This window comes from Carya illinoinensis, chromosome 6, assembly GCF_018687715.1.
Source record: "Carya illinoinensis cultivar Pawnee chromosome 6, C.illinoinensisPawnee_v1, whole genome shotgun sequence".
Classification (NCBI taxonomy): domain Eukaryota; kingdom Viridiplantae; phylum Streptophyta; class Magnoliopsida; order Fagales; family Juglandaceae; genus Carya; species Carya illinoinensis.
The window spans coordinates 4,382,671-4,409,763 of record NC_056757.1 but is presented as its reverse complement, the minus strand read 5'-3'; the positions used below and the strand labels follow the sequence as shown (position 1 = coordinate 4,409,763).

The 27,093-nt window shown below is 34.0% G+C and overlaps 3 protein-coding genes across 3 annotated transcripts; all 3 read right to left on the bottom strand.

Annotated features, from left to right (window-relative positions):
- Positions 1 to 9,472: 9,472 nt before the first annotated feature.
- On the bottom strand, positions 9,473 to 10,779 carry LOC122312533 (FCS-Like Zinc finger 5-like). Its single transcript, XM_043127175.1, has 2 exons — positions 10,315 to 10,779; positions 9,473 to 9,969 (listed from the first exon to the last, which is right to left on the bottom strand). Exons 1-2 carry the CDS (start codon positions 10,632 to 10,634, stop codon positions 9,804 to 9,806), a joined length of 486 nt encoding a protein of 161 aa, XP_042983109.1. The 5' UTR covers positions 10,635 to 10,779; the 3' UTR covers positions 9,473 to 9,803.
- Positions 10,780 to 13,451: 2,672 nt separating this feature from the next.
- LOC122314040 (probable glucan 1,3-beta-glucosidase A) lies at positions 13,452 to 17,106 on the bottom strand. The gene is made up of 8 exons (XM_043129420.1): positions 16,899 to 17,106; positions 16,615 to 16,734; positions 16,301 to 16,501; positions 16,029 to 16,187; positions 15,434 to 15,603; positions 14,986 to 15,141; positions 14,273 to 14,625; positions 13,452 to 13,988 (listed from the first exon to the last, which is right to left on the bottom strand). Exons 1-8 carry the CDS (start codon positions 17,082 to 17,084, stop codon positions 13,804 to 13,806), a joined length of 1,530 nt encoding a protein of 509 aa, XP_042985354.1. The 5' UTR covers positions 17,085 to 17,106; the 3' UTR covers positions 13,452 to 13,803.
- A 1,389-nt stretch (positions 17,107 to 18,495) lies between these two features.
- On the bottom strand, positions 18,496 to 21,740 carry LOC122313889 (probable glucan 1,3-beta-glucosidase A). The gene is made up of 8 exons (XM_043129185.1): positions 21,422 to 21,740; positions 21,179 to 21,298; positions 20,891 to 21,088; positions 20,645 to 20,803; positions 20,283 to 20,452; positions 19,800 to 19,955; positions 19,054 to 19,388; positions 18,496 to 18,891 (listed from the first exon to the last, which is right to left on the bottom strand). Exons 1-8 carry the CDS (start codon positions 21,668 to 21,670, stop codon positions 18,710 to 18,712), a joined length of 1,569 nt encoding a protein of 522 aa, XP_042985119.1. The 5' UTR covers positions 21,671 to 21,740; the 3' UTR covers positions 18,496 to 18,709.
- Positions 21,741 to 27,093: the final 5,353 nt, after the last annotated feature.

Sequence of the window (27,093 nt, the reverse complement as noted above, 5' to 3'; positions counted from 1 at the left end):
CCTTTTCTGTTCTTCATCTCAAAATCTGACCACCTTCAAGAACGGATCATACATGCTCATACATCACCTTATACACCACCTATGAAGGTACTACAACCACCTTATAAGCCACCAAAGCAGCAACTACCATTCCATTTCCAGATCTGTCCAAAACAAGGAATTACAAAAAACAAAATCTACATTTTGAAAAGGTTTAACCTTCTGTTTTCTCTTCACTTATGTATTTTATTTTCTTCAGTTTGTTAGGTAATATTACAATGTTAAGATGTTCACATCCTTGTAATTGGAATCACAACAAGAACCCTTCATAAGCTCCAAAACAAAAGACACAAAGCATACACAACAGGAAATTCTATAGAAATTAAACTCTAAACCAGTGCATGCATTCTTTTGCTGTTACCTTAAGCTCTCCTACTCATTCAGTCCTATGTAATACTCCACCATTCAGGCCTATCATATGCTCATTAGTAAACCTATTCAGCTGGAAAATATTTTAACAGAATTGAACCAAAAAAGAAACCAAAAATATTCTGTAGCAGTAAAATTAACGAAGTGATCCCAAAAAAACAGAGATCATTTTTCACACAGCAGGGCTCTTAAGTTTCTTTACCAAAAATCAAGCATGAGACCAAAAGATTACAAAAAAGAACAATAGAAACCAAAGGTTTTAGTGATTTGGGCGAGATATGGGCAAATGGGAGAGAAAAGGGGCGACCTTTTCTCAGCAAAAGGGGATCATCCAGAGAAAAAACAACCCAAAAATAGAAAACAACCCAGACAGCAGAGCAGATCAAGGATTCTAAAATCTACAAATAAATAGAAAATATAATGCAAATTATGGGATCACTTCTACATGTATATTCCCTTCAAAATATTTTATGGTTTTAGGTTGGTAACATGCACCATTTTGAAGAGTCCTATAGCTAAATGAATGGAAACAAGTAAAAAGATTTTAGTTTTATAAGCACACAAAGTTTTTAAAATAACTATATTAAAACTTTTAAAAGCACATAAAGGGTCGCAAAAGAAACTTTTAATGTTTTTCACAAAATATAAGTCCTTTCTTGATTTTATGTTTATTGTTATGAACCTCTACCAACATTAATGATTTTGGGTTATTAAGTTTGTTTAATTTCTACTTCCATTAAGAGGCTTGCATATATGTGTATATGGATCTGTCGAAATGGGAGATGGATCAAAGAATGCAAAAGCTCTTTACGAGATCTTAGGGATTTCTTCTTGAGTACTTTGGGCAACAAAACTAATGCTTATGTAATGGTGGATGTTTATTTTCTGAAAACTAACAACTATTATGCATTAGCCCAAGTCCTGCTGGTGTATACACTAGTACTTGGCGTATACACCAGGAAATACCTACAACTTCCAGGAACAAAAAGAAAACTAACCCCAGAAAATTACTTTAGAAAAGGAAAATGAAAAATTATTACGTTTAAAAAAAAAGTAAAGAGAATTTAAATCAGGACTACCTTCATAGAATCCCAAAAAGACCCCCTTAATCCAAAACTTTCTACTTAATAGATCATATATACCCTTTCACAAAGACATCATACACAGCACTAGTGAAAAAAAATTCAATATGAGATTTTTAATGTCATGTGACTTTTCTCAATGTTGAATTATTTGAGTCCCAGCAAATTGGGATTAGATTATAATCAATAATATTGCTATAGCCAATATTATTGCTTCCATACTGCATTTTACAAATCATAGGGGAGTAATTATCTAACCAATCTCGAAATGTTACCCTCTTTCTCACAGTCAAGAATATCCGAATTTAGAGAATTGTAAACGATTGTAGTAAACTAGCTGTTAGCTCAATTCGCATGCCACTCAGTGTGCAGTGGTTTTTTTTTTTTTTTTTTTTTTTTTTGAGAAAAGTAAGAAGGTATATTCACAAGAATAGGCAAAATGCTACGTTCAGTACAAAGAATGTCCTACACTACGTAGGATCAAAAGAAATAAGAAACTCATGTAAATTTTGGCCATTAAAACTAACAGCAATAGCCCAAGTACAGAGAGTGTGCAGTGAGTTTATTACCAAACACAATACGTATGTAATAAGAAGGCTAGTTATTTACTTGTGAGTACAGATAACTGGCCAAATTGGCAAGCTTTGTCGTTAGTCTATATATTACCTGTTAACTATAGTTCTTAGGAAAGATTTCCAAATGATAGGAAAATTACTAACAAAAGCTAGCACATTGAAAAGGATTGTATACCAGTTCATGGATAGCACCAATCAAAAGCTTTTAGATAGTAATATTATAGCTAGCTAGCTGATAATGATATATATAACAACAACAAAAAAAATACTAAGAAAATAAATAATATTGTAAATAATACACAAAAATCCTAATGCATACGTACTTTCCAGAATATTAATTCCTGGCCTGTAATAAGTTTCATATTAATTAATCATCCATGCAATTAGTTGAGTATGTATATAGCTCGGAAAGAAACAATTGTAACGTATATATGATCTAAAATAATTTCTTTTTCAATTAAGAAATTATTTTTATGAAGTATGCTCAAACTAATTTATCTCATACATAAATTAATGAGTAAGTATCGAGATCATCATAATACGCATAGCTAGATATTCAAATACATTATTCCAAAGACTTTTAGCAGGCAAAAGTCTAAAATGATTCACAAACTTAGAAATATTGTCTCCACTTAAGCCTATCAAGATAGCAATGGCTTATAATGCACAATAGATAGTTGTAGTAACCAGTTCAAAAAGCAAATTATAAAGATGCAATAAAAATAAAGACCAAAATATGCTCATATGGAGTAAAATCTTAAGGCAGTTTTAAATATGGATCTATTTAAAGACTAAGGAAAATACATAGAGAATTTTCAAAATAAGCCAAACCTACATCAATGCAATGTTTTTTTGGAGGGAGAGAGAGATGGAGATGCAAAACTGTAATTTAAACCACTCAAGGTTCATCACTACAGACCAGAGGGAGGACTACCACGGCAAATGAGATGTGTAACTAACTTGTGAAAAAAAACATTGACAGTTAGCCCATTCATCTTAGAAAGACCATCAAGTATTAAAAAAATGGGGTAATTTAGAATAAATAGCAAGAAACAATCAAGCATGCTCATTTTCCATCATGCCCAATAAAAAACAGCTGTCATTTTCCATCTGATGTAAGATTACTATCGAAGCATAGAAATGTCATTTTTTTTTTATAATTTTTAAGTATGCAAAGAAATGACAGTTGTTTTAAGTTTAACACCACCAAAACTTTTGCAGTAGAAGTAAACTTTGCAGTATGGAGTAGAGATTCTCAATGATACAGTGTAAATTTCTTACAATGCCTACAACTGCTTTCCTAATAATATATTGGATGTAAACTTGGTAAAGGATCATTATGAGAAGGGCTGACCTACACAGAAAGCATGAATGAGGGAGACGTAGGAGCCAAGACAATGTAGGAGTACTGACAGCAAACCTCTGCTGCCTTTATCACGTATGATTATCCTTAAAGCTTGGTCTCCCCAGAAAATTTAGTCATCTTCATTTACTTTTTTTCCCTAAAGAAGATATATATATCTTGGGCCATTTTTCTTTTCGTAAATATGCATTTGATTATTCATCCTAATCTGCCCACAAACATAATAGGATATGGTAGGTGATCTATTTTTCCAAGCATCAAAGATGAAAGGGAGAAAAGAAGTAGAGTGCACAATGATGAGTATTAAACTAAATAGCATGTCAAAAAAGGCTTACATGATGGCAAGTCTGTGTTTGTTTATAGTTTACTACCAAGTAGAAGCAGGGGGCATGACACTATAGAAAGTTAATAGAACATTAAGATCATGATTTTTCCAGGTCATCTTGATCTGGAAAAATATTTCAAATGTAGTGTATATTTTCCATTTATCATTCACATTGCCATGCATGATGTATCATATTCATCTATACATGCATATAGCACAGCGAAACAAAATAATGCAGACAAAACAAGTATCAGTTTAAAGGTCACAAACAAATACCATTCAAAGAAAAAATGTCACTACCAAGGCTAGTTTTCTTCCTAGCAACGTATATCAGATAGATAGACAAATTCATGAGATGTTCATTTTAAAATCAAAGACAATAAAATCCAAGACAATAAAGTCAACCAACAGAACTCTTTACATCTTTCAACCCCAAAGTTATTTATCAAATCCGCTCTAGCCATTATAGTTCTAGCACAAGTGGTAGTCTAAAATTTCTTTGCACCTCATTTCATATCAGTTTAAAAACCAATTAACTTAGCATTCCTTACAAGTCGACAGAGCAACTCTGTCACAAGTTCATCTGCTACCTGGGTATTACTTTACAACATTAGAATGATTTATGGATTAGAAAGATTATTGTTATCAGGAGTTTAAATTGGTGTCCGATACAAATAATAACTTTAATTTCTTAGCTACAATTAAACTTTTAAAATATATTCCCCCAATTATACATATCAAGAAAAGCATCTAATCTTACACGGTATTTCGAATGCAAGCCTTATAGATCTATGGAGATTAAGATTTTTGTCTGAAATTTAAGAACTAGAACTAAAGAAAGATAAATGAAAATATAGATCATACAAGATATATATATATATATATATATATATATATATATATATTTATATCTTTCTATACCTGGAAGCGGCAGGGGTTCGTTGGCTGATGGACCGTGGACAATCTGGAGAATGAGGGGCGGCAGGGGTGAGTGCGGGTTGATCGGAGTAGGGGAAAGTGAGAAAAGGATGCGGAGGAGCTATGAGCAACAATGGGGACGTGCCGTGGAGGTGGTGGCGGCAGAGCGCTATTCTAGAGAGAGAAATAGAGAAGAGAATGGAAAGGAGAGAGATCTGAGAGAGGGAGAGTCAAAACGAGAGAGATGAGTGGCGTCGTATTGGGTGTGCCGTGGCGTTTGTGGTGGCCGGTTGAGAGAGAGAGAGAGAGAGAGAGAGAGAGAGAGAGAGAGAGAGAGAGAGAGAGAGAGAGTTTTCAATTTGGGGGGTGGGGGAATACGGCGTCTGGAGAAAGGGGGAGAGAGCAATATCTCTGTAACCGGTCAAAGTGATTATGTGAGTCAAAGTGATCAGTACACGCCTCCTCAATCTTTTCACTTTAGGTTATTTTTAACATAAAGTATTTTTCACAAATTATTACTCGTGGACATGATTTCAGTGGCAAAATGTATATATTTTTTTTCCACGAACAGGTTTAGTGTCATAAAGTAAGTATTTGCCACGGATGTTTATCTTGGAAAAAAATTCATGAGAAAAATCTAGATTTCTTTTAGTGTTACCTGAAAATCTGAAGCCTCCCCCAAATGGTAAACTCACTTATATATCTTTTAATGGTGCGGGTTAGGTTATAGAAAGTGGCAATTATAAGTAGGCTCGATCACTAGACTAAAATAGAGAACACTATATAAATAAACAAATCTCATAAAATTAAAGTTTATAAACTGATATGATGATAATATATGATACATTAGATTTTTTTATAATAATAAAAGAAAAAACTTTATAAGATAATTTACTATAATAATTAGTCACATTAATTTATGAACACTATTTTATAACTTGTCCCAAGTTATAGAAGACTAATAATATCTCGAGTGATCGATCATTATAAAATAATCAAATCTATCTAATTGGTTGTAGCTGACCGCATGCATGGCACAAAAGATGAAAAATATCTTAGAATCAGCGACGTCATGGCATACCTGATCTTTAATTTCTTAATTCAAAGTTGAAACCCAAAAATTCAAGTGCATTCATTAATACTAATTTATAATTAGCACTTGATGCAGACACAGTACACTACTCCCACAACCGCAATTTACATCAAACTATATAATTAATTATATTCATAAATATATTAAAAAAATCGAAGAAAATTATTAAAATATGAGACTTGTTGCACTTTTTATGTAAGAAATTGAATAAAGTAACTTTAAAGCAAGAAGTATTAGATATTAAGAGACGGAGGTCTTAACCCCGGCCGTACGTTATGGTGCCGATGATGAATGATTTCCTCATGATCTACCATATATTACTCTCTTATTATTTTGGGAGAAAAGCTAATATGCCTCCAAAGCATACCGCTTCATTTGGTCACTCTGGAATAATTTTTTTAATTTTTTTTATAATGATTAAAAAAATAATTTTAAATATATTGATATATATTTTTTTATTTTTTAAAAATATTTAAATATATTAAAAAATATAAAAAAAAATTATAGTTCGATTGAGCGGTCTGCTCTACTCTAGCTAGGCAGCAGAGTAGCCCAACTCTTATTTTGATATGTTAATTTGGTTGCACCCCAAGCCTCTAATATTATTTATGCAAACCTTGAAAGCAAACCCAAAACCAAACCCCCTCCCCATTTCTCAACTCGATCTTCACGGATCAATTCATTAGAGGTCATCGTCATGATCTCATCATCCATCCATCGCCTGATCATATAAGAATAGAAAAAATGACGTTATTTTTTATTATATTAGTTGATGTGACATGTTTTAAATAGTTTAATAAGTTAATAATTTAAAAATGAAAAATATTTTAAATGAAAAAAATGTTTCACATTAATTAATTAATTATCATTGCATGATTTCTCTATAAAATAATCACATGACCAATGGTTTTATGAATCATTCTAAATTTATTGAAGCGGACATCATGCAGTACGTAAGACTACCTTAACCGAGGGTGAAATAATATTGGAATGTAAGATAGATATTTATGTGTGGGTGAGAGACAGTACTATAAATAAATGGAAAATGATAAGCATATAATTATTTTCCCAATACTTTATACATCTCTATTTTAAATAAAATGTCTTGTTTTGGTAACTCTAGATATAAAAAATAATCATTTGTGACAGATTATATGTGACGAGAATAATTATTTACGAACAAAAAAGACTTATTCTGCCAGAAAATAACTAGCGACAATTGAATAATTTTCTTACAGTGTCAATTGTATAAAAGACCTGTTGTATGCATTGTGCATACAAGTTGGTACGATTGATTAATGTCATAGAATTGGTACTTGTGTGTACAAGGAAAGCGAACACAAATAGAAATTACGTGGAAGACACATACAAATAAAACCTTGGTGTAGATCATCTCATGTTTTTGCGTTCTTACGTTAATATATATACACACACACAATGAGCAATTATTAATAATCCTATGGTTTCATCGATGATCTGTCTCTTGATGATCAAGCTGGAATATCATGACTTCTTCGCTCGAATTAAATGAATGCCAAAATACCACATCTTAACATCAAATGATTCAAATCCTCGTGAATGAAATAATTGATCATTAGCAGTGAAGCAAATGAAAGTAATATCGCTTATGTATGTGTGCGCGTGTGCGTATTTTTTATTTTTCATTTTTTCTGAATTATGTCCATCAAAACTCATAAAATATCTGGTAGCAGCTAGCCGGCACTTGAAGTACTTGTAGTGGCAGTGGTGGTGGGACTAGCTGGTGAAAGATGAGAGTGGTACATAAAGGTTATCATATATAGGGGTGGCTACATATATAGAGCAAAAGGAAGAGAGGTGGTAGCGATGGCACCGTCGTATGTTGAGTTGGGAGAAAAGAATAAAATTGTACTTATAAAAGCAAAAGAGAAAAAGAGAGGACGATGGTGACACAGAGGTCATGTAAATGGGTGGAAAGATAGAAGACGATGGTGGCGATGACATCTATGGATATGCCACTAACCAAATTATATCGACAAGCAAGTGGTGGGGAGATTTATTGCAAATAAAGTAACAATAACAAGCAAGTTTAAAAGGAGATTGATCTATTCTTACCATTGTCTGTGTGTTTTGAATGCAATGGAGTTCTTCCTCGGATATGCATCCAAATGAAATCAATGTTCTAAATAATTCATATATAGTGAGTAGAGATGGGCATGGAAAATAGCAATTAATTAACGGTAAAGAAAAATAATAATTATAATTATGAGTATGTAAGTGTTATATAATTATTTTTTTAAAAAAATTAATAAATATGAAATTTATATAAAAAAAATTAATTTTTTAATAATAAATTTTACTATTTTTAAAAATAATTATATTATATTTATATATTCTATAATTACATGAAACATTATTCAACGGTAAAAGAGAATATAGGGGTGTGTCTTGTTGCTCCAAAATGTCCACATAAACCAGCTGTGTTGTGGTCCCTTTATTAAAGTTGGACTCCTTCATTAATAGTCCTTCCCATGCATGTTGCATACCCACTACCCAAAGTTACTGTTTTCTCCTTTTCTCTCTCTATCCCCACCCCTTGTCGCCAAGTCATATCACAAAAGAAATTATAATCACGTGGAGCCCACAGATGGTGGGCCCAAGTGACGAAAAAACGAATTGTGGGGGAACATCGGTATTGATATTAGTGGTCCCACCTCCCACATTCAAGTGGCCAACTCTCAAGCATCATCCACCCCAATCACTGAAAAAAAAAATAGTGATGTTTGATGTTCTCCCCATCTGCACTCAAATGGAAAATAATATCTATTTAAAAGCTTCTTTACCGATGTAATTCCACGTATTATTGCGTTTGAATGTTTTAATTTTTATATTTATATTTCACTTTTTCTATATATATTAACTCATAATTGTTTTTGGGACCTATTCCATGCAAAGATGTTTTTTTAGTTTGAGGAGTTTGTTTTTTCCCTTTTTTTTTTATAAATAGATAAATTTAAAATTTATATAAAAGTATACCTTTTATGATAAATTTTATTTGAAAAAAATACTTAAAATTTGTATATTTTAAAATTATCTATAAGATTACTCATTCTACTTTTCACATTAGTTATCTATTTAAAATTTTCAATTTTTAATATTCCGTATAATTAAAGAATAATATTAAATAAAAATTTTAAAAAGATAAATTTCATACGAATTTTTTTATAAAAAAAGGAAATCTTATTAGTAAAAAGTAATTTTTTAAAAAAATTTATTAGTTTTTTTTTTTTATAAAGATTTGCTTCGAACTTGTTGCAAATAATTTCTAAATTAAAGGCAGTCTTGTCGGAAGATCTTGGAAGATAAAAGGCAACGTGCGGACACCGGAAAGAACTTTTGAAGTCAATGAGTTGGCCATTTCTTTTGATCTCTGAACATGTTTTCTCCATTTGATTATTAAGAACAGAAATAGGGATGTCTGGGAAGAGACGGCAGAACTGTTGGTGTCCCAAAGATTCAAAGAAAAGAAAGCTATAATTTCCGGCTTCCATCGTCTGAAACAAAACAAAACAAGACAACAAAAGCCAGGTGCATGGTAATTAACAAGAAAAACCCTACTGTATGGGAATCTCTTCGAAACCAATAACATCTCATTCAAACTTGTTGTTGGCATCGATTTTCTCGTCCAAATCAAGCATCATTCGCGTTAAAAAAAATGGAGTCTGGAACTCGTAAAAATATGCATATTTCTTCTATTACTACAACAAAACGGTAACACATGCTGAAGGGGAAGAAACTCTTAAGAAGAATTACAGGGCTTTCTGGTTGTATACATAATACATATAAAAAAAAGTCGACCCCTCGCAATCCCACCTTTCCCACCAAAAGATATCTGTCCCCCTGCTAGCTAGCTGCTCTTACATCTCCGCAATATATAATTCATATTCCTAGTTAATAGTTATAGCTTATACATACATGCAAATATATAAGATGCTGTGTGTATATATATATATATAAGCAGGAGTACTGTTTAAAGGTTGTGAAGGGCCTGCTGGTAGGGTTACGAGGCGGCGACGGTCTCCCCTTCAGGGGAGACGTGGGCGCTGGCGCTGGCGGACGACCCTGCAGTTTCCAGCTTCTTGGAAGCCAATGAGCATTTTTTCGATCTTTCGTCCTGATTCATCTGTTGCTGCCGGCACTCTAGACTGCAGAAAGCATTGTCACCCCTGCAAATTTATTTACATATATATGTCATGACTAAGTTCAAAAGTTTGAAGCTTTTATCGTTGCGGATACTGAATATTTGGCATGGCATATGTATAATCAGGCCGAAACATAAAAACCTTAACTCCAACTTGAGAGATTCTGAGAAATCACGCAAAATCATAGAGATATCTGGATTCAAAACGTTGCCAAACAGATCTTAATACCCATGTAAGGGTTGAGTTTTAAATTAATTAAAAAACTCGATCAGTAACAAACATAAGAGGATCAAGGAAAATGAAAAAGTACTGAACTAACTATATAGATACTAAGAAGCCAGAAGACCCAGGGGGAAGGGAGAATAATACCTATACATGTAGATGTCACGACCAGGGACCAACCGGCGCTTGCAGAGGGAGCAAGACCTTAAGAAGTGAGCAGAGGTGGCCTCTACAAAATCGGCCGAACTCCGCCTGAGGTTTCTAGGAGAGAGCATGGCCAGCAACCGCTGATCATGATCTGGCCCGCCACCTGGCTGTCTCTGGAAGTTTGAAGGGTTGTGAGGATCGGTTGAAGGCGGAGAAGCAGAAGCACCGTCGATGGAACCGGTGTTTAGATCGAAGGTAATCTCCGTCATGCTCGTCGTCCTTTGCATCGGGTGGCGTTGCCTCTTTCCCAGCAACATCATCTCTTCTGCTACTGAAATCTAAAAAGGTGCAAGAGTGAAAAGCCTGAAACGAACGAGCTAGAGAGGGTGGAAGCGCTAAAATGGAGGTTGGGAGAGATAAAGGAAGAGCCAGAAGAGTAGGACTGAATAGGGGCCGTCGATTTATAATTCCGCTGAGGTTGAAAAATCAGCCCACGCCTTCCTTCTGGTTTATTTTATTTTATTTGATTATTTTTTTAAGAAAATATTTTATATATAAAAAAATTATATAAAAATAACTATTTTATATAATATTTTTATATATATAACAGTATTTTTTATTACCCTTTTATTTGTCTTTTCTTTTCGGTAAGAAAAAAAAAATAATTTATTATTCCCAGGTGAAAGGATACAACTTACAAGGATACTGGAGTCTCCAAAGACCAATCACCTCGGAAGTGAGAGTTATTGGCCACCCAAATGTCGCCACGTCATGCAATAAACAGTCTGAAATCTCCCTAACCATTCATGGATCCTACGAGCTATAGCCCGTTTGGATGACGATGATTTGAGCTATGAAAGGTTTAAGAAGGTTACAGGTCTTATCTTTAAATAAGTTTTAAATTAGAATGAATTTAATAATATGAAAATTTAATATTTAAATATTATATTTAATTTAAAATTAAACTAAACTGATTTAATTTTAATTTAGTCTAAATTTTAAATAGGACCATAAAATATCCAATTTACATCATCGAAGTTGAAATATTTAATTAATAAGATTAAAATTATTATTAATTTAACCTAACTTCCAAGTCATGCCGTGTCAGTCATGTGAATTAATGTATGTCTTCCGAACCGACTTATAAATACAATTTTTATTTGTGGGTATTGTTATAAATACAAAAAAAAAAAAAAATTTATAAAAGCAAATTTAAAAAATAATTTGACTTTATAGGATATCTTATATCTATTTTATAATAAAAATAATTGTATTATCTGACATGTCACATTAAATTACATTAATTTATAAATTTATTTTTATGAAATTCAGTTAATTTTGTTGTTTGTTTGATGACGTATTGAATGAATAAAAATCAAAGAATACAAAAGGACAAGGGAAGCTTATGTTTAAATACAATGCATGTAAAGGAAATAATAATAATAGATAAACTTAAAACTTTGTTTGAAAATGAGGATAGTTAGGTAAAAACTCAAATAAAAAATAAAGTAATACAACTCCATTCACGATTAGTTAATGTAAAAAATGAGATTTAATTAAAAGAATTATAAGTATATATTGCCAAAAATGAATATAACCCAATAAATGATTTGGAGCCATCCTTATATTTCTTGATCAAAACAAAGAAAGAAAATGATTTTGTTAATTTATATATATATATATTTTTCAAAAATATAAATCCACGGGCAAAATCTAACAAGAACAGTGCTGGTAAATAGTAATTTTAATAGAATATGAGAAATTTTATTTGTAGTCTTTAAGTGTGAATTGTATGTGCATGTCTTTTATTAAAAGAGAAAAAAATATTATTTTAGGATATATATTTTAGTAATTTTAAAAAATTTTAAATATAAAATTATCTATATCTGTATTGCAGTCTTTAAATAAAATTATCCATGTCCCTGCTAGCAATGTCACTTGGATCGCCATAAACTTTTGCCCAACCTGAGATGGTCCCCAATTACCATGGTGAGCATGGGGAAGGGGGAGAAAGAGAAGGAAAGGGCGAGGAGGGGAGGGGAGAGGCACGTGGAGAGGGGGAGAAAAAAAGAAGATGGAGGAGACGTAGCAGTATACCATATCAGTGTGTGTGATTCTTTTTATGAGATTCATTTATGTTTCTAGTATTTGTCTTAATTCAATGGTTTGTATAGGAACCTTGGAAAGTTATATAATTTCTACTTTTCCTTTCTTTATTATTAATATGGGACGTTAAAGCTGGTCGTGGTCCCTTGCAAATTGTCACCTCTTAGACTTAAACGGCAGCTCTCTTAGTTTAATGCCATTTTTTTTTTTGTTAAATACTATCATTACATAATACAATTTAGCATAGGCTAGTATTTCTTTTTACCATAATCCAAATTACAAGGATTTTTTTTTACCATAGTATTTTTCGAAGTTTAGAAAATACAGAAAGAGAGATATGCATATAAAATGCATTCCACGTATTTATTGAGGATTTAATATTAATGTATGAGAGATTTGTACAGGAAGTAGTAATAAATATTGTACGATCCAATTTATGTGTCTTTTTTTCTTTTATTTGAATATTTAGAGTTTGAGCTGAAATTCTAATAGATTTGACTTATATTCTACTAAATGTTGTTTGCGAAAGTCTTCTAATTGATTGTGTATTTGGGTAAATGATTTTGTGGCAACAATAACAATATATAATTCGGTTAAAGGGTTTTTGGTATTCTAATGCGAGAAATGATAATATATATATATATTAAGTTATTAAATTCATATATATATATAGATTTAGATTTTTTGAACAATTGATAATTTTATAAGGAAGTCTTAAATGGACGTTGTAGCTTAACTCAAAGTGGGAAACAATAGAGAATAAAATACAGTAGAGTGATTGAATATTGCAAGTCCTATAGAATTATGTCAATGATGATTGAGAAAATGAAAAGTTGGATTTTAATGTAATTTCTATTGAAATAATTGATGTTTCCAACCAACATGGGCATGGCATTCATGCAAGACTTTATGATCAATGTCCTCATAAAGGGTACTATATGACCAGTTCCAATTCTATGTGGACTCCACCATGTTTTTATTTTTATTTTCTTTTGAAATTTAGTGGATTTTATTGGTGAGTAATTATTAGATACTTTCAAAATATAGAAATATTTTATTTTAATCTTATCAAAAGATGCATGTCAACTCAAGTACTACTCTATATTTTTAATTACATGACATATGCTGTGATATGACTAGAATACATACCAGACCATCGTACTGATCCACCAGTATTTAATAATCTATATTTATGCTATTTATACTTTTAGCCATCATGCATGCACTATATATGGTACTACATGTAGATCACAAAATCATGTCAAATATCATAAATAAATTGGTCTGCATGATCATGATCTGACCTAATTAAGGAGTTAAGACATCAATTTAATTATTAAGGATCGAAGCTCCAATAAGTAGCCTAAGTAGTGGTGTAAAGTACTAATTAAGCTTGATATAACCATTCTTGATCATCCACTCCATACTCCAATGGTTGAAATTGGCTTTAAGAGTCCAGAAAGCCCACCCAAATGTTGCTCTGTTATAGATATCAAGCAGGGCATTGACGAATCTTTTGTAATCCTCTTGTGATGCTCCGTCAACTAGCCACTCAGCTCCCCATTCACCTGCAAAAAACCACATTATCTGGCTAGGTTAGTTGTAATACATTTCACTTCGCGTGCCTATTACTTTTAAAGAAATACTTTAGCCATAAAGTTATTATATAAAAGTAATCCCACAAACTGATATAGTTTGATGTGGTCTGTTAGACTATAAAGTTACTTTTATTGTAAAATAGATCTGACGGATCACATCAAATCACGTAAGTTTGTATGATTACTTTTATGTAATCCCTTTGTGGTTGTAGCAGTCCTCATATATATGATATTTGTGGTTAATTTGGACATACCAATAAAAACAGGGGGACCATTTGAGGTTGTGGCATAAGCGATTTCCCGGGATCTATTGCGGTAGAGATAATCAATGTTCTGTTGGGCAGTCAAGTTGTAATATCTAGTGTTGAAGAGGCTGTAATAGTGCAAATCTATGACAATGCCCTTTAAGCCTCTAGCCAGAGGGAAGAGCTCCCTGTCGTCAACTTTCCCAAGCCGATTATTCAGAAGCACATAAACCGTTGAGGAATGCTTGCGTACGGCATCATAACCAAGCTTGTAGAACTTGTTTACCATCTCTAGGGTTGCTTCTGGTGCTTTTGGCTCATTCAACAGTTCCATTGCGTAAAAGCTTGGGCTCTTTGCATACCTTTACTTGCAAATCATGATCAGAGAGTAAACATAATTAATACACAAATACGATGATCAACTCCACTACTACATGATGAGATCTATTTACACAAATAATGACTGGTTTATTATATATGATGATCATGTTATAGACTAACGTCACATCTATTCTTTGTTTTATACAGGAGTGGGGGGTTTGAACCTGATTCTCTCATTTAGATACCAGGTCTTATATATATATATATATGGTATCTGGTCCAAGGAATCTTAGTAACGTTACATCTATTCAGAATCATGAATAATTCAACATGCGTACGTAATTGAAGATGATCATGAATAAAGATCGGATAAAAAATGCTTGTAAATGTATATGTTGTACCTGGCAGTTAAGAAGTCTATGACATCGACCGATTGTTGAATAGTGTCATCTGTTTTTCCCCAAGCCTGAGTGCCATCTCTAGTAGAGCTATGCGCCCAACCATTTTGGGAACCAGGTACTGAATGTAGGCTAATAACAATCTTTATTCCATATTTCCTGCAGATAATTAAATAAAACACCCATTGATCATGAGATACTTAATGATCATCATAAACCATGCATATATATAATTTGATGCAATAGCTAGCGTAGTATTAAATACATAAAATTGGGATAATATTATATAATCTTGTTCCATATGTAAGCTGCCTCGAGCTTGCATGCATGCAAGTTTGTGAGTTTTTAAACCCTATTAATCTGGCTATGATCATAAAAAGATCAAATACATGTTATCAAATTAAACATGTACATTAGGTATGTAGGAATGCATGCAATAAAGTATACGTACTCAGCCCAGGAGAAGGCGTTGTCTAGAGCTTCCAAGGAACCCCCAACGTAGGGATATGGAGGAGTCGGATCGCTTGCTATCCACCAACCAACTGGAATTCTAACACCGTTTAGCCCGTTTTCTGCTATAAACTTGAAGTCATCTTCCACTATGAATGTGTTCCAATGCTCCTGCATGCATGAGATTCGTGAATGTCCAGTACATGATGATACAAATTAATCTGAATTAATTATTGTATACGTGATATTAATAAAAATGATTAAGAATATTGTCATATTTTTTAGGTAGTTAGATTTTAATTATTGCTTTTGAATTAAATATTATAAATATTTATTCACTCAGCATTCGTTGCTGTAGACAGCTGATATATAGCTTAAAGTTAATGGGAATCTCCGCGATTTCAAAGGGTGAGAGTAGTGATCAAAAGAATGCACTGATGAATGCAGGTAAGCTTGGGATGGGATGATATGGCCCATCCCACTGATCCCAGGCTTACTAGATCAAAATTTTCAAGTTTTTATCTGAATTTGAATGTCTTAAATTGAAGAGAGAAAATTACATAAAATGAACCACTTAAGAAGAAACAGATGTTTACCCTCATAATTTGTGGGGCTCTCTCTGGTCCATGGCCATTAGTTACTTGAAACTCTCCTAGCAACCCTCCTGTGTTTGATATCTCAAAGACTGAGGGATCGTTCTTTTTCCATTTGCTTTTCCCTGCAAAATCTGCAGTCACCACCCCTTTTGCTTTCACCTGTACCATTTCACCAAATTTAAGCAGGTAATATGGATCAAGACAGAAACAACATTAAATATTTATATAGATAATATTATTGGTCATGTCATAAGATCAGAAAGCAATATTACCTGAAGGAAGAATCCATTGGGCGCTTTGATTCTCACAAGGCTGGAATTACCTGGTTTTCTAACAATCTCAAATGTCTCTGATTTTCCAGGCGCGTCCGCAATGGCTACCACATCTACCCCATTCCCATTGGTCATGTCCAGCCCCACGAACTGCCTATTATAGACTCTGAAATTGAAAGTTTTCTCATTGATCCTCCATAGCTATACCAAACAAAGAACACAGCTTGTATGTGTCAGCGATCGAAATCAAAGAATGACAATTTTTTCAAGCTTGGAACTTTCAAATCATAACCATTTTTAACCAAGCAACTCACAGTGAATGTCTCCCACGCAGAACCAACAGTTCTGTTTGCAACTATATTGGTTCCTCCTCCTGTTTCAGCGCAAAGATATTTCCCAGTTGCAACCGATTTGAACAGAGGCTGAGCTCCATCCTAATGAAGTTACAAACGCAAACAATGAAGCAATATCGATCAATAGTTATATTTAGAAGATGGTCATGAGGCACGGTCTCATGCACTGTTGATATCACAGAGTTTGGTTTGCCAAAGAAACTTAAACTAAAGATAAGTAAAAACTAAAAGATGCATGTACAAACCAAAAGATCTTTGTTGGGGATGCCATCAAAGAGAGAAGGTGTAATATATCCTTCTGTAAGCAACCAACCTCCCAGGTTAACAGCTTTCAGTCGAAACCTTGGTTTTACCCTCTTGCCATGAGAAAAAGATACCATACAGAAAAGAAAAAGTAAGCCTAGTAGCAATATTCTTGAATTGATCTCCATTTGTATATGTTGTTATCCCCTATGATCGAGTATATCATATTTATAAGGTTTAACAAGGATGAAATTGAATACACAGCAGAGTCAAAATCCAGAAAGTTGAAATTTTGATCCTTTTGGGATTGAATAGTCTTTGTGGATATTGTTGATCCTTTTTAAGAACGAAATTTTGTAACGTTTCTTTATATGTTGCATAATGACGTTGTTTGCAATGCAAAAACGTTTGTATTACTGCAAACGTTTTTATGGCTGCACCAAAGACTATTGCTTCATTGTTTGCTTTTGTAATAATCTCTTAATGCAAACATTTCTCTTAATGCATGATTGGCAACATGATACAGGTGGATCTGAGTCAAATAATACTGAGTTGTCAGATTATACATTAATGGCGCTAAAATATCTCAAGTTGGCAGATCAGCACAGAGACATTACTTTAAATAACTCAAGTTGACCCCTTTTGGTTTGATGTGCAGCCAATGCCTTCTTGCCAATCAAACTTAATTTATATATTGAGCCTTTTACTTCCTTCATTTCATGGCTGTGTAAATCCTTGTTTGATGTAGTCCATAGTCATTATTAATAATGACTGCTGATTCTCTTGCTTTTTGACCAAATATTATTGGTTTTTAAAATTGTCATCTATTTTTTCAAAATATTTGAACATGATAACGGCGGAACCAGCAACCCGACCTGGCGACCTGCTAAATCCGCCCATTTGAGTTTGGGTGCAGGTATATGACTAATAAATAAGTTTGTATGGTTTATCTCTCTTCTAACTCTATAGTTAACTAAAATTATAATATATTTGACTTCTATTCTCTAAAATGTACTTTGTGAAAATCTAGAAGTAGTGAATGATATTGTGATGAGATTTTGTTGCAAAAATAAGAGAATTTAATTCGATCGGTTAAAGGGTTTTGGTTTTCTAATATAAGGAATGATAAAATATAAATTCATTAAAGTTACTTATCGATCCAAGTTTTTTGAGCAATTGATAATTTAATAAAGACGTCTTAAATCGTTGTATATTTAAGTACAAAGCGATCGAGGAACAATAGAGAATAAAACAGAGTAGTGTAATTGAATATTGCAAGTTTCCTTCCCAAGCCCATGTCGGTGGAAGACATCAATTATTACTAAACAAATCAAGTTAAAATTCAAAGGGTAATTATGGAAGTTTACTTTTCGAATACAATACACCGTACTCTCGTCTTATTTTAAGATGTCAAGTACTTATATTTGACATATTGTGACATTATTTGTATTTCAAGACCATTTAATAATTTTTTATATCGACTTGATAATTTATTGAATAAATATCATTTGTGGTATAAATGGTAGGTGAGGTGAGGACAACATCATGTCCAATCAGTGAAAGCAGCTCCTCTCATCAATATGCAATCATTCACTATCATTAGGAGCTTCAAAGTCCTTAGTCCTTCTTATTCATTTTGGAAATATTAGTAAACATTTTACTCGGATCATGAGCTGCCAATCTACCTAATTTCGCTGCAGACAAATTATCAAATATGATATGCAAATAGGACCACATAGAGGTCCAAGTCAGCTGACCTAAGGAGTAAAACATCGAAATACGGAAGCTCCAATAACCATAAATGGCGTAAAAACTAAAGATTGATGTAACAATTCTTGATCATCCACTCCAAACTCCAATGGTTATTCACGTTTTTAAGAGTCCAGTAAGCCCACCCAAATGTTGCTCTTTCAAAGACATCAAGCTGGGCCTTGGCGTATCTTTGGTAATCCTCTTTTGATGCTCCCTGAACTTGCCACTCAGCTACCCATTCACCTGCAAAAAATATTTCTCTTGTCAATACATTTCACAAAGAGTATTACCATTAGCTATTTCTTTCTTTTATGGAATTTAACATCGCACATTGCGAGCCTGTTTTAGTGCAGTCATAGGGAGTTTTATGAAAGAATATTAGGACCATTCACCACTTCGACATACCAATAAAAGTAAGTGGACCATTTGAGGTTGTGACATAAGTGAGCTCCTGGGTCCTGTTGATGTAGACGTAATCAATGTTCTGCTGGACAGTGGAGAAGAGGTAGTAATAGTGCACATCAATGACCGAGCCCATTAAGCCACTGGCTAGAGGGAACAGCTCCCTCGCGTCAATTTGCCCTAGCCGATTAGACATGACCACATAAGCCGTGGAGGAGTGCTTGCGGACAGCATCATAACCAGCCTTGTAGTACTTGTTTACCATCTCTAGGGATGCTCCTGGTGCCAGAGGCTCATTGATCAGTTCAACTGCATAAAGGCTTGGGCTCTTTGCATACCTATACTTGTAAATGAGAGTACACGTACGTATATAAGCAAACGAGTCAAGAAGTACTATACAAGCTACCTGCATACAGGCTTTGGCTCTTTGCATTTTATGGTTTCATAATAGAAATAGGCCTGAAAATACTTTAGATGTAAAGAGATTATATAAAAATAAACACACAAACTGATTTAGTTTGATGTGGTATGTGAGATTATAAAATTACTTTTATTATAAATTTAGTTTTCTTATAAAGTAAATCTAACGGATTTTATAAAATTACATCAGTTTGTAAGTTTACTTTTGTGTAATCGCTTTGCGTTTGTAGCAGTTCTCTTAAAAATATAACAATGCTACTTTTCATTAGATGTGGTTAAGAATGAATATATTTAGTACGAAGAAGAGCATTTCTCTTATAACTATATACCTTGCAGTTAGGTAGTCTATGACAGCAACTGTCTGTTGAATATTCTCATCTGTTTTTCCCCATTCCTGAGAGCCATCTCTGGTGGAGCTATGTTCCCAACCATTTTGGGAGCCAGGTGCTGCATGTAGATCAATTATAATGTTCACTCCATATTTCCTGCAGACAAAGTACAACACCCTTTTAGATATGTGTTGATAAGCTATATAATTAGGTGCACACTATGATCATAATCAACAAGAACTAAGCTTTTCAAATGGTTGGAACTTGGCAATCTCTTAACTCGAGAGATTCGATAGAGGGAAAACAGATACTTAAAAAAATAAACACGATTTTGTAGCTTTTTCTCATAGTTTCTCGTCCAATTAAAGATACACCTAACTTTCTACGGTCCAAAAAGGTGGAATATTTGGTCGATGATCCATTCAACTGTTTCTGCTAAAAGATATAAGTTGCCAAAACAAGTACAGTATTATATGTACGTACTGAGCCCAGGCGAAGGCATTGTCTAGAGCTTTCAAGGAACCACAGACATAGGGATGTGGAGGAGTCGGATCGCTTGCTATCCACCAACCAACCGGAATTCTAACTGCGTTTAGTCCATTTTGTGATATGAACTTGAAGTCATCTTCCACTATGTACGTGCTCCAATGCTCCTGAGATTCAATGTCCACATACAGATCTGAATTATTATTATTATACAAATGAAATGAATTGTTGTGTGGCATGACGTAAATTTTTAACCATTTCTTTAAGTTTCATAACTTGTGGGGCTCTAGGTGGTCTATTTTTTAAACATAAATGAAGGAAAAAAGGAACCAATTAGCTCGGAAGAAACAAGTGCTTACCTTCATGACTTGTGGGGCTTTCTCTGGTCCATAGCCATTGGTTATTTGAAACTCGCCCTGCAACCCTCCTGTGTTTGTTATCACAAAGACTGAGGGATCGTTCTCTCCCCAGTTGCTATTCCCTGCAAAATCTGCAGTCACCAGCGTCTCTGTCTTTGCCTGTACAATTTCTTCCAATTTAATGGCGAAGTACAAAACCTTGTACGTAGTGTGTTTATCTCTCTAGATTTATACAAATAATATTACCTGCAGGAAGAATCCATTGGGCGCTTTGATTCTCACATGGCTGGAATTAAGAGGTTTTCTAACAATCTCAAATGTCTCCGATTTTCCAGGCGTGCTCGCAACGGCTACCACATCTATCCCATTTCCACTGGTGTCTAGCCCCACGAACTGCTTATTAAAGACTCTGAAATTGAAAGTTTTCTCGTTGATCCTCCATAGCTACACCAAACAAAGAACACCCACCAGTATATATCAGCAAAACCAAAGAACGTTAGCTCGATCGGTTTTTAACCAAATTAAATAACTTACTTTGAATGTCTCCCATCCTGAAGCAGCACTTCTGTTTGCAACTATGATGGTTCCTCCTCCAGTTTCAGCGCAAAGATATTTCCCAGTTGTAACCGATTTGAACTGAAGTCCAGTTCCATCCTGAAAAGGTTACAAAAGCAAACAATGACATTTACAGCTCGGTGGGATCATGCAAGACCTTCTGCTGCTGTGACATGAATGATTTGATTTGCAAGAAACAGAAGTTTAAAATAAAATACAAACCAAGAAGTCCTTGTTGGGGATGCCATCAAAGAGAGAAGGTTTAATCCATCCTTCAGTAACCAGCCAACCTCCCAGATTAACAGCTTTTACTCGAAAGCTGGGATTTGTCCTCCCATGAGATAAAGATACCTTACAGAAAAGAAAAACTATGCCAAGTAGCAATATTCTTGAATTGATCGCCATTTGTTTCTTGTTATCGATCCCCTTCGAGTATATCATCATATATATAATAAGGATTGACAAGTGCATGCATGGCAGAGTCAAGATCCAGAAACTTTGACCAGTTTGGAGTTGAATATTCGTTGTGGATATTATTGATTATCATGGGTACGATCGAGAATGCATAGTGGTTCTGGTTCTGTTCAATTGAACAAGGCAGGAAACTCTATTATAATACATGATTATGCCACCGAAATATGAAGGAAAATTTAAACAAGCCCTATCAAAGCTGAATCCAGCTAGCTAGCGGCCATGCATATATCATTGCTAAAACTCAAAACGTTTTCTAGAAAGTCAGCATTTATCTAATGCGCATATGGCATTAATTCTCCGTATGATAATAAATTAGAAGAATTTCAGGCTATGGATGAGCTTGGGATCGAATACATATATAAGCTGTATTTTCAACAAATATATATATATATATATATATATACACATATTTGATTAAGCATAAAGAAAATTAATTTATAAATAAAATAAAATAAAAAATGATAAAGAATTGACCATCCTAGCTAAATGCTGACTACATCAAAGATTGTAGAACGCAAAGAACAGTACATCTTTCTTTATGTTCAGCTAGCTACATATTTTCCCAACCAACTAATATAATATTAAACGCGGCAATATCCCGTTATAATTGCTACAGTTGGAATATAATCATGCGTATAGGATGTGATCATGACACTGAGACGATGTGGCGTTTGAGAGGCTTACATGCAGCTTGGACAAGTTTATAAAAGAAAAATTCTACCATCAAGCCCATGTATAAAACATTTGGAAAATGCTGCCATGTTGCCCGAGCTGTATCGCTCGAGTGTACTGCCCCGTAAGTAACAAACTCACGGTAAAAAGTTCGACTAATAATTTTTGCAAGAAAAGATATAACTGCGGTGAGGAAAGAGTTTTTATGGCGACGACGGTTGCCGAAAAAATCTGTGTTTGTTTTAGTAGGGGTGGGCTCCGACTATGACAAGAGTCAGAGGAAAAAAATTTCGGACTCCGACTCTAATTGGAGTTCGGAATTTCGACTCCGAAGGCCTACCTCCGAAGGTCCATGTGCAGTCCAAGGCCCAATTACCTAAATAATATAAATACAAATGAAATTGATTAAACAGTCATATATTACACAACCAAAGAGTAGTCAATTAGTAATTGAACATTGACAAAATATTGATTCTTGAACATCAAGAAAGGAAAAAAGTCTTAATTCTTGAAGTTGAAGCCAATAGCCACTACCATTTGGCATTCGTTCTAATAATGTTTTATCTGCAAAATAATACATATGAAAATATTTAAAAAAAAAATATAGTATGAATTATGAAATGGTCAATAATTTTATAAATGATTTAAAAATACTAATCTAGCACCTGAATAGCATCACTACAACACATGAATACAACTCTTCATCCATGTAACTTGTAATTCATTTGCAATTATCACTCATCTGCAACTATGCTAAGGTTCACAAGTAGGTATACAAAATCATAAAAATTAGAAACTGAATAATTAAAACATTACAAATATTTAAATTATCATTTAAAAACATATAAACTATAAATTTATCTGATTCAAGCCTATAGCTCTCGGGATCAATGATATCTACTCCAATGGGCATTTCACATAGTCAGTTCTGTGTGCAAATGAGGGCCTCCACAGTTGAAGCTGACAATGAACTCTAATAAGCATCCAACACACAACCTCCAGTGCTAAATGTCAACTCAGAGGCAACCGTAGTGATAAAAATAGCTAACAGATCTCGGGCTATTCAGGAAAGAATAGGAAACTTGGTAGAATGAACCTTCCACCAAGTTAATAACTGAAATGCACCACTAGGTGCCTCGACATCTTCCATCAAATAGCATTCAACCTCAGATCTACACTGCATAATATTCCTCGATGCATGCCTTTGATGATATCACTGCAACAATGGTGATGAAAGAGCTGCAGTAGAAGCAGTGTAATCACCAAAAGATGTCGAGTTGGTCGGGTGTAAGGAGCTACGGCTACCACTTGCTAGAGTAGGATGACTATTATTGTTGTAGTGGTCATATAAGTCATCAATATCCCTTCTCAACTCTCTAATAAACTCTTCAGCCTTCTCTTTCCCAAGGATGTCAATAAAGAAAAATTGTATAATTTTCAATTTATATCGAGGGTCAAGGATTGTAGCCACAAGTAATAATCTATTTATCTTCACAATATCTCCTTAATATTTTTCATATTTTGATTTCATCTTCATAGTCGTAGCAAATAACAATCCCTCACTATTAGCATAACTTTGTTGCAAGTGTTCATGAATCCCCGAAAGCTCGTCGAAGTACAAGTTTGCAGTATAATATTTGGATCCAGATATTCGCATAGTTTTATCATAAAACAACTTCAAAAAATCAACAAAAGACTTCACACGATCCCAATCAACTACATCCGGCGCACCGAGTCCCCTTCTCCCCCCAGTAGACTCCATCAAAGCATACCTCAGACCCCCATCCTCGACCTCCATTCGCTGGAATGCTCTTTCGTACTTCTGCGCCACCGCCAATATCATATATATGGAGTTCCATCGAGTCTGAACATCCAAGCACAACATGACAGAATATGGAATCTAAAGCTGTTATGCTATTACCTTAAACTTGCCAAGCGTTTGGAGGGAAGCCCTCACATATCTCACAATGTTGCGGGTTTTGGTAATTGAATCATCAACCTCCTTCAACTCTTTTGAAACAATGAGGTTGATGATATGAGCACAACATAGGACATGTATAAACTCGTGTCCATGAATGATATCTTCCTTTACTGTTATATTCCTCTTGAACCACTCAATTGTAGTATCATTGGCACTGCTATTGTCAACTGTGATACAAATGACTTTTTTAATACCTCAATCTTGAATACAATCATCCATCATTGCACCAATGGATGCACCCTTGTGATCAACAATCTCTTTAAATCCAATTATCTGTTTATGCAGTGTCCACTCACTGTCAATAAAGTGGGCTATGATACACATGTAGCCCACATTTTGTATGGACGTCCATGTATCAGTAGTGAATGACACTCTCTGGCCAGTCTGAGAAAACATCTCCTTCATTTCTGTCTTTTCCTTCAAATGCCTCTTCAAACAATCTCGCATAACCATATACCGTGAAGGCATGGGAAAACGTGGCTCAAGACAGCGCACAAATTTGTTGAAGCCTTTCTTGTCAACTGTGGTAAAATGCATCTCATCAATAATGATCATCTCTGCAAGTAATTCCCGCAACATCTTCTCACTATATTGAGGGATTATAAGCTTCTTAACATGTGATCCGCCGGCATCAGTTGCCATTTAAGTTTCATAACTCAGCTTGGCTTGATCAGTGCCAGTGGCTGCCAATCCCTTCGCAATCTTATACCGCTGGCAACCAGTAAGATGTGCTATTAATACATTGGTGCCTTGTTTCTTCGAATGGCAACCATAAAGTTGCTCACAATGGTTACATCTTGCTTGAGGGTTCGCACGATCACCAGGAATTTTAGTGAAATGTTCCCACGTCCACGACCATTTTTTAGAAGGCTGTGGTGGTCGATCATTCTCAATGGGCACATCTGTCATCTCCTCCTCTTCATTGAAAATATCTTCATCTTCTCCTTCTATATCTACTGGGAGTCGATTGGATGCATAGAAAGTAGCTACTCTAGATGCTGGTCTAGATGCAGCCCTAGATGGGGCTCTAGGGGGTGGAAGTACACGTCGTCGTCGGGGTGGAAGCCCCCACAGGTGTAGGAGCACTGGCCTTGTCTCCACAATCTCTAATTTCACTAGTAGTAGAATCCATACTTTTTGAAATCAAAGAACTTGAAAAATTAAATTAAAAGCAAGAAGTTAGTTGTTAAAATAAAAAATATAAATACTGTAAATAAAATAAAATTAGAGCAGGTATATGCTCTTAATTAAATGTAAGTTGTTGGTTTCTTTAAACAAATAACTAATATTGAATAATTATATATGGTCCAAAAGTAGGGCCGTGAGGACCCTTCCAGTTATCTAATATAATTCAAACAAAGTGTTACGTAGCCAAGACTTCAAAAAGAAATGAGTTAAGGGAAAATATATATATAGGAAGTTTTGTTGGAAAAGTGAGATCATCATGCACAGTATGATGATATTTCTTACTTGCGTGTTTATATATCTTGAAGAGGGAATTAATTGCTCGATTATCAAACCAATCGAAAGTTAGTTCCTAATTGTGCCTTTATCAGAAGCTAGCCGCGCGCGGAGAGTATTTAAGTCCTTTGTATAAATTGAATTCAATTCCACATGAGAATAGAAGTAGTCTTCATTTATTATTCTATTACTATCCCATTTATTAATGTTGTAAATGTATACTATAAATAATTATGTATACCACGTGGAGAAGAGCGTTACGAAGCACAGATCAAGGGCGGATTGCTTCGAATCTAGTACTCTGAAACTACGAAAACCAACAACCAGCATAGAAGCAGCTTCCCCACCCCTAATACGTTGAAATCTGAAAAAATAAGTAATAATTTCTTTCTGGGGTTTCAGTACCTCAAAGTCCAAACCCTAGCTAGCAAGTTTTACCATTATTTTAAATAGTTGTGATTCTTGTGAATAAGTAATTAACTATATATATATATATATAAATGCCACGGTCATTTCCATAGAGTTTGTGTGTATGTATAGATTGCATATGTACAATATATAAAGTTTGGCCTATTAATTAACACACATACATGTATGTGTGTTATATATGATATATAAATATATAAAGTTGATGTGGCCATATCGATCCAGCAATATTTGATTTATGCTGAAAATTAATAATTACATATATTTATGCAAACGCCTCATATGTATGTGTTTCTACGTATATATATCATATATAAATATTTTGTTTGGTAATGTTGACAGAGAGATAGATTTTAAGAGAAAGAATATAAACAAGTCAAAATTGGTTTTTGTTTAAGAAATTAGTTTTGAAACAAAAGCTAAATAACCCTGGATTGAATTTAGAAATTAAAGGTATATGAAATTTCATATTAGTAGTTGTGAGAAGAAAGTCGTGTGGTTTATAAATATGATTTGAATAAGCTCTAATTATGATTTTGATTAGTTCTTTAATTGGTCTTTAGAAATAACATAGATCTAATATAGATTTAAGCCTTGTTCGAAGTGATTCCGTATGGAAGAATCATTGGTTTTTTCTCAGGGACATTTTCACAAACATATTCCATTCACTATCCAACCACAAATACCATGATAAAATTTATCACATATTTACACCATGATACAAAAACATATTCCTAATTTCCTACAATCTACACAATCCAAGATCAATAGCCATATAGTTATACAGATTCATAGAATATAAATCCACAATCTCTACTAAAGGGCATGAATTTAAATCCCAAAACTTACCGGTTGATGGCGGCATGAACTGTGAACACGG